Source organism: Vigna angularis, chromosome 2 (genome assembly GCF_016808095.1).
Source record: "Vigna angularis cultivar LongXiaoDou No.4 chromosome 2, ASM1680809v1, whole genome shotgun sequence".
NCBI classification, from domain to species: domain Eukaryota; kingdom Viridiplantae; phylum Streptophyta; class Magnoliopsida; order Fabales; family Fabaceae; genus Vigna; species Vigna angularis.
Genome location: NC_068971.1, coordinates 31,983,231 through 31,992,426, shown reverse-complemented (window position 1 = coordinate 31,992,426; position 9,196 = coordinate 31,983,231). Strand labels below are relative to the sequence as shown.

The window sequence follows — 9,196 nt, the reverse complement described above, 5'->3', positions numbered from 1 at the left end:
TAAAAAAATTCTCCTAAAATGAAAATTATTTATTTAAATATGAATTAAATAAATGATAAATGCATAAAAATAAAAATGTTAGGCCGCAATATAGTATTGAAATTAATGAATAATTAAAAATAGAAGCTAAGAGTTCAAAGAAGTTAGTAAATAAACTTTATCACACAAAAACTAAAAAGATAAATTTTAAATTACATTATACTAATAATTTTTAATATTAAGTAGATTTATGAAGTTTTAATATAGAAATATAAACATAAATAAAATTAAAAATATAAACATAAAAAATTAAAAATAAATAGTTTAAAAGAGTTTATAGTATATAAAATTTGGTTTTTTTATTTACAAATTCTTATTATAAATAAGAAATTATAATTTACACTTTGCTCTCTATCCTAGCTAGCGAGAACTTCTTCATGTATAAAAAGTAAAGATCAAAATGGTCAACGGTTCCTATATAAAATCTTATCTCTAATGGTGCTAAAAGATTTTTCTTATATTTTTACTATTGTGGAATGTTTGCTTTTCACGCTGACCCTGTCTATTGGTTTATCTAGATTAGACTAAGGTGACCGCTCTTCAGAACTAGTTTTATCATTACCTTGAATTGACAGTGCTCGTTGAAGCTTATTTTCAAACCCTTCTCTTTATCTCGATTTTGAATCTCTTATGAAATGAAATAATTCAGATTAAAAACACATAATAATTAGATAGGAATGGAACGAAGTCATAATTTAATGCATTAATATAAATTAACAAAGATTTGCTAAAAAAAATCTTAATATTTTATAAGAATCAATATTCTAAAATAAGAATAACGAGAATCGTTTTTTTTATATATAAAAAATCAAATTCAATATATGATTAAAAATGTTTATATCAACTTTTATTATTTTTTACATAAAATAATTTAAAAATATTAGAATCATGCAGTGAAATGTTTATGTTGGACAGAACTAATAAAGGGATGAATTTTTGTGTTAATAAAAGTTGTACTTTAAAAAGTTTTCCATTTTTAAGATCGAAGTTCAATTATTTTTTTTTATAGTAACAATAGATAATTTAAAGAGTGTAAGGAAAAGAAAAATTATACAATATATTTTATACTGGTTTGGATAAAAAAATCTTACGTTTAGTGGTTAATATCTCAAAAGAGAGATTAACTCAAACACCAAAATAAACCACACTTATAATCATAAACAAAAGAGTTTGAGGTTTAGAGAACACCTCTCTTGAAGACACAAGAGATGAAAGACACATTTCTTGAATCACATAAGGAATGAATCACCTCATTTGAGTCACACAAAGGATGAACAACTTCTTTTAGCAACAACAACACTCAATCACCCAAGACCCACTAGGTGAAAGTTATAGTTCTACCCACACTAGGTTTTTCAAATCTCATTGTTAGAGGACTATCCCTTGATCCAATAAAAGAAGAACTTGAGGAAGAGTCATTGCAATTAAAAGGACCTATGACAAGGTCAAGGAAAAAATAGTTGGAAAAACAAATCTCTTCGAGGCTCATGATGTTCCATGAAGATTGGAATTCAAACGACATGAAAATCATGGTTTGGAGTATAACTATACAATAGTTTATACAATTAAAAATATTTGTAATCTTCTTTTAATTTCTAACAATTTGCTTTTATTTTTAAATCACTACAAAAAAAAGCTTATTTAGAGGGGTTTTTTTTTTCAATTTGCGGGGGTTTTTACCCTCCGCTAAATAAATTCCGGGGGTTTTTCAAACCTCCGCAGTTTGAGTCGCCACAAATTATCTGCAGGGTTTTTTTTCGCCCCCTGGTATCATATTCAATTTGCGGGGGTTTTTCTGCGGAGGGTAAAAACCTCCTCTATATATTCAATTTGCGGGGGTTTTTCGGCGGAGAGTAAAAACCTCCTCTATTACTGACTATTATTTTGAGGGGGTTTTTAACCTCCTTTATATTTTTGTCACTTTTTTGTTTAATGATTATTAAAATATATAATATCGTTTTTTGTTTGATGATTATTAAAATATATAATAACTATCTATTTCCATTAATTTTTTTTTTTCAATTTCAAAATTAAATAAATTTAATTTTTTTCTAAAATTATGAAATACCAAACAAATATGATTCATTTGATTAAAAAAAGATATCATACAACAAAAGCCCCTGAATAGAAAGAAATTTAGAAAAATAAATTGAGAAACAATTTTATAGTCACATCAAGATAGACTAAAAGTCAATGTAATCTCATTACAAAAGTAGTTACAACGAAAGAAATGTTACTCAATTCATAATAAACTAGGTATAGTTTTATCCTAAAACAATATCATAAACTTCCTAAATGTTACTTCCATCAGATGATTGTCTTGCACCCAAAGAAGACTCTGGCTCATTTGCATCAGGAGCTTGCTGAAATAATATAAAAAAAATTAATAAAATAAACTCAATTACATGTACTCACATTTTGTAAATAATATATAAAAAATAATCAAATTCACTCTTATCAATTCTAACAACCTACCAAGTTAGACGTATAGTTCAATAGCTAAAAGGCAGGCCTCCACATAACAAGTCTAAACTGCTACCAAGTATATAAACAACTGATGATCAAAGTTCGACTGCCATATTCATAATCGGCGTTATATGTTTTCCAAACTAGAAACCTACTCAGATGCTTAGACACACCACCACCAGCTTACCTCACGGTTTGACCATCAACCAAACCCCTGTTTAATCCCTTCCCTTCACCAACCTAACAACAAGACTGTTTCAAAATCACTAAAACAGAAGGGATGTAATTCTGCACCAGAAACAAGTGTGTGAAAATTAATTGCTACTATCTTACTAGTCATACGAAAACCTAACCCTTCATATCAGCAAGTTGATTGTTTTTGCTGAGTAGAATGAGAATATAAATATACCACACGTTGCACAAGACAGACATTCTTTCGGACCAGCAAAGTTTGCATTAGGGGCTTAATATTCGTACATGTTTCATGCTGAAAGGATTTTTTGGAATATATAAACAAAGTACAATATGGTTCATGTCCACTAACACTTTTCATTGTCACTATCAATTACACCCCATATAAACCATAAGTAATCCAAGTGAGAAAAAGTTATCGGAAAATGGAGAATTTGAGTCTAAAAGCAACAGTGGAACAAAAGAATCCAACAAATTTTGATTACATTTACATGCCAACCATTCTAGTAAAAAGCCAAATGAGCCTACCTTAGTTCGAGCTCGGCGTTCGCTGGTACTTTAATTGCTTGCAAAAACATCTAGCCATATTCTTAGAGATATGTCTTTCTTACATTTCAGTCTTTCAAAATAATATAATATAACTCAAATTATATAACTGGGTCTCCAATAACGAATGCAAAATCCTCTAAGAATCATGGTAATTATCGATTGCATATATAGAGTGATCACGCCAACCAAAGGCTGTTTATATAATAATGACAGTGGCAGAAGTAGGGGAAATGCACAACATTACAGAATGACAGTGGAGAGTGGATATGGGATATGCATTGTGTTGTAGTTTGCATGGTACTCTCATTACATATTTTGCATGCACATCTAATAAATAACAGACATACAAATAGTAGGGATTCAGAATTTGCAGGGGATTCAGAAAGTGTTCTATTTGATCACCCACCCGCCTTTGAAACCAATCAACAAACTCTTTAAACACTCTAGTTTCTATCTCAGTAGTTGAAGGTCGCCTTCCTCTTGATCTTCTTTTTATTAGATCTCTAAATTCACTACAAAAATTAATTACATTAAATGCATAAAATACAAGAATAATGTGGTTCAATTTGTTTAACTACAAATCACACACTTAATGTAGTGTACTTACTCAACAAACGGTGTGACTATCGCACAATTTAAAAGCACATATCGATGGGCTTCTAGCTTTTGCATATGAGTTAAAGTAAACATTGAGGAACCTCCTACCACCTTCCCACCTAGTGGGAATATAGATGACACAAAACACTCATTATCATTTGGGTTATCACAAACACGTCGTTGTCTATTGAACCTTGTCTCTATATCTTCAATGTATCTAGAACAAAAAGTAAGAGACTCTTCAGCTAAGTATCCCTCAGCTATAGAACCTTCTGGTTGTGCCTTGTTTCGTACAAAGGTCTTTAAATGACCTAATTCCCCATAATAATGATAAATAATTACATTAAATAAATTGGACACATATAATATCATACCTTGAACTAAAAGTAGTTAGCAATTACCTCTCTATAGGATACATATATCGATAATGAACTGGACCTCCAAGCTTTGCTTCCTCTACCAAATGAACAATTAAATGAACCATAACTGTGAAGAATGATGGTGGGAATAACATTTCTAAGTGGCAAAGTGTAACCACAATACGATTTTGAAGCATTTCAAGGTCTTCAAGATTTAAGCTTTTACTACAAAGGGCCTTAAAAAATGAGCAAAACTCCACCAAGGTTGCAGTGACATGGTTTGGTAACAAATTACGTATTGCCAACGGAAGTAATTGCTCCATTATAATATGGCAATCGTGACTTTTTAGTCCTGATATTTTATGTTGAACATCATCAACACATCTAGAAATGTTACTTGAGTAACCATCAGGTACTAAAACATTTTTCAAAGTTTTGAGGAACAACCTTTTGGTATCACGAGTTAGTGAAAACAAAGCAAGGTGGTATCTTCCATTATCATCTGGCCAAAGATCCTGTCTTATGCCCATTTCCTTCAAATCTTTCCTTGCATTAAGATTGTCTTTGGATTTAGGCTTTTCATTCAACAAAGTATAGATTAAATTGTCAAATACATTCTTTTCAATGTGCATGAAGTCTAAATTGTGACGTAACAAATTAGACTCCCAATATGGAAGTTCAAAAAAAATGCTTCTCTTATTCCACTGTTTAACTTCTTGTCTGCATCTTTTTCCTTTACCATCCAAATGAATTCCTCTCCCAAATGTAACATTAATATTTTCCACTTGCCTAAAAATGTCAGATCCTGATAATTTTAGTGGTGGATTTCGTTCTTCAGTGCTTCCATCAAAGCGAACACGATTCAATCTAAATCTATGGTTTCTACTTAAAAAGCGACGATGTCCCATAAAACACCACTTCCTACTATGAGGAACACGACAAGGTTCTGCATCAAAGTTACAAGTAGGGCAAGCTAAACCTGTGTGTGTGTTCCAACCAGATAAAATACCAAGGCCAGGAAAGTCACTAATTGTCCACATAAGAGCTGCTCGCATTCTAAAAGTTTCATTCAATGAAGAATCAAAGGTCTCCACCCCATCATTCCATAGCTCACGTAACTCATCCACAAGGGGTTGTAAGTACACATCAATACTATTTCCAGGCATCTGCTTACCTGGAATGATCATGGATAGGATCAATGAAGTGTGCTTCATACAAAGCCAAGGTGGAAGATTGTATGGAATTAAAAACACTGGCCAAATACTATAAGTAGAACTCATAGTGCCAAAAGGATTAAAACCATCACTAGCAAGGCCTAAGCGAACATTTCGAGGATCTAAAGCAAATTCAGGATGCATTACACTAAATGTCTTCCATGCCTCACCATCCCTTGGATGCCTTATAACTCCATCCTTGTTCTCTGAAGAATGCCATCTCATATGTTCTGCAGTCTTAGAGCACATAAACAATCTTTGCAATCTTGGTTTCAAAGGAAAGTAACGTAAAACTTTTGCAGGTTGTTTTTTTTTCTTCTTTGGGTTCCATCTAGATGTACCACAATGTTTGCATGTTTGCAAATCCTTTTCATCATCTCTTAAATATAACATACAATGATTTGGACATGCATCTATTTTGGTATAGTTAAGACCAAGTTTGTTGATGATTTTCTTAGCCTCATAAAAAGAAAGAGGCAACTTTGCTTCACTAAATGCATCTCTTAGCAAATCTAGGATCATAGTCATTGCCTTGTCACTTAATCCACACAAAACCTTGATATGATATAATTTGATTACAAACTCTAATTTTGTGTACTTGCTCCCGTCACACAATATTTGATTTCCGTCATTGAGAAACTCATTAAATTCATTATGATTCTCCCTTGGCCTTTCATTAATAACATCATCTTCACCCAATGGTTGTGATCTGCCTATATTAGTACCTTCTTGCCTATAATGTCCAAATGCTTCATTTATCATTGTTTCCATTGGATTTTCAAAATGAAATGTCTCTTGTGACTCATCTTCATTTCTAGAAATATCTTGTCTTTGCCTCTCACCATGAAGATTCCAAATAACATAATTTATGGGAAATTGTTTTAAAATCAAGTGCTCCTCAACTATGCCTCTAGCTTGCCATTTCACAAACCCACATTTGGGGCATGGACATCGAATTGTGTCTCCAGAGGCCCCATTCTCAAAAGCAAAATCTAAGAATTTTTGCAAACCAATTAAGTATTCAACTGTATTTCGGGGCTTAGTTATCCAAGATTTATCCATTCAAAAATATTCCTAAAAAAAATAAAATATACTAACACATGAAAAAGAATACAATATTCATGGAAAATACAAATAAATAATGAATTAGAAAAAATGAAATACTTGTTTCTACTAACCTTGAAGCGGTGAGATTGCAATGCTTAAAGAAAAACCTGCAACATCAATTATGAAAAAGGAAAATGATTGTTGAGGAAAGAAGGAAGGAAATATGAGTTGGAAGAGAAAGATAGTTTAATGTAATTTTGTTGCTTAGTGTTCAAATAATTATCACATCCATTTGCTAGCATCAATGTGACATGGAAATGCCCACATTTTAATGCTGTTTATTTGTCCTCAATTTTAATGATAAAATGGAATATCAAAGCAATATTTTGTTTCCTAATTTAATTAATTGCACAAGTCCAAATTGTTAAAAAACAGAGTGAGAGGCTCGCTTTAGTGGATTCAAGCACGTCACTTGATCCCATCCTCACCTGTAAACAATAATATTAATCCAAAAAGTACTTGTTCATAAATCAGCTTTTATGATACTGATAAATTATAATTCACTTGTGAATGATAGTTTCTGAAAAAAAAAACAGAAAACGGAAAGCAACTGGGTGAATGTTTGGAACCTATTTTTGGATGCTAAATATACTTCTAGAGTGAGATATTTTTATCTTTTATGCAAAACATTTTATAATGGACGCAGTTAACAGACTCGTTATATCTTATGCTAAAGGATTTTTGGTTCTACCTAGAGCCACAGTTAACAGACTACAGAGCTAGACTTCAATAAATCATGACCTAGTGTGCTTCAACAAAAAGATCTAGCAAGTGGTTCAGTGAAAAATAGGTCTGAATAAAGTTGAGAGTCATTAAACTTTAAACCATAGTCATATGTGAATTGTGATGAAAGTATTAGTTTTTTAGGTCTGAATATTTAAAATAAAACATTATCTCATTACAAGATACATCACAGTTTAAACTGTGAACTTATGAACTAAACAAGCCTGCAATTTCAATATGGTCTAGAGTTTAGATGTCAGTATATATCAATCAAGTATGCAAGCCTCAATAATAAGAACCAAACAAATAAAAAATGAACAAACATAGGAATCATTGTTAATATCTCCACTGCAAGTGCAGTTGGCAAAGGATAAAGAGTAACAGTTTCTATAGGTTTTTCATTGCTTAATTAACAACTGAGCTTTGGATTTTATGTGGGATACAGGAATCACAATTTCAACACTACTTGCACTAGGTTCACCTACATACATACATACATATACATATATATGCATATATATACATATATATCTATATATATATATGTATATATATATATATATATATATATGAAATCATAAACACAGAAGATGAGGATGATGATCCCTTGGAAAAGTGTTCAACTCATCTCTTATACTAAGGATAAGTTCCAACCTAAAACTAGCTGAAGGAATAACCAGCCGCTCATATAAAGTATTTTTATTTCAGATTATAACTTCCTAAACAAATATAGGAATACAAGTATAGAGTAAAAATTCAACAAAAGATTTAAAAAACCGGATTCCAAAACAAAACTCCCAATTAATTGGATGGAAAAAGACCAGCTAGAATAGAATAATAGGATGCAAAACATTTTAGTTTATTATAATGCACTAAATAATAAACTACAATAATTTCACATATGAAAGATATTTGTAATAGAAGAAAAGAAGAGGATTACAAATTTATAAGGCGACTATTGAGAGCTTTGCATTCCTGAATAATTTCGTCCTCATCAAGAAGTTCATCCAAAGTAAAGTTATCCCTGTCCAAAATGGTCTCCACCTGCAATATAATACACCAAATAAATAGTAAAATCCCCATACCAATAGGTACCTATATCACTTCAAAAATTAAATTAAATAAATCTATTCTGGTCCCCAAGAAACAGTCAATAAATATTGGTTTCGAGCCTTTACACACCATCACAAGGGACACCCTCACATGTATGCATAAGAATTGAGCACATTCAATTTTTTTTTCTCACATCTTTTTGTTCTCTAACATGCTTCTCTTTTCCATTTTGGATGACATAGTGTCCTCTCATTACAGATGTTACTACTTAAGTTTTTTTTCTATTAAACTTAATTTTACAATAAAAATAATCCTCAAATTAATATTTTACTAATCTAGGACGGAAGGAAGAGAAAGAAGGCATAACTTAGTAAACACTAATATCAAAGAAAATGTTACAAATGTAGAAGTTACTTGAGAGCAGTGGTACAATGCCTTCTAACAAGTTCCAGAAGACAATGACCTGTAGCATAATATATATATATATATATAGATTATGAATGTAAAAGTTAATACACATTTTTTCCTTTAACTATTAGTAAAACGCCAATTACATACTAACTCCTTTTACATAAACAATAATAATAAGTATATATATATATTGTCAAAAGGTAGGACGGGTACGTAATCGAAATGAAAAATATAACTGTGCATTAATCTGCATTAGTATAAATACATATTTCAGTTGCAGGAAATATAGTAATTGACAAGGTCCAGAAGACAATAAGAAGTCCTCCTAACTACAAAATAACAGAAGAACTAAAAGCAACGAAAACAAGCCCTCCAAAACAAGACCTCTTCAGTGAGGAGTATGATGCACTTGTTGAGTACAATTAACTGGTTTATGTCATGTACAATTAACTTCACAATTGTCAGATTTAACTTTCTAAATATTAC

General features: G+C 31.2%; 1 protein-coding gene across 1 annotated transcript; it reads right to left on the bottom strand.

Annotated features, from left to right (window-relative positions):
• Window positions 1-4,240: 4,240 nt before the first annotated feature.
• On the bottom strand, window positions 4,241-6,478 carry LOC128195337 (uncharacterized). Its single transcript, XM_052872598.1, has one exon. The coding sequence runs from the start codon at window positions 6,476-6,478 to the stop codon at window positions 4,241-4,243; it is 2,238 nt and encodes a 745-aa protein (XP_052728558.1).
• Between the last annotated feature and the right edge of the window lie 2,718 nt (window positions 6,479-9,196).

Excerpts from the sequence above, each read along its gene's own strand:
- LOC128195337 (XM_052872598.1), bottom strand. The coding sequence starts at position 6,478 with ATGGATAAATCTTGGATAACTAAGCCCCGAAATACAGTTGAATACTTA.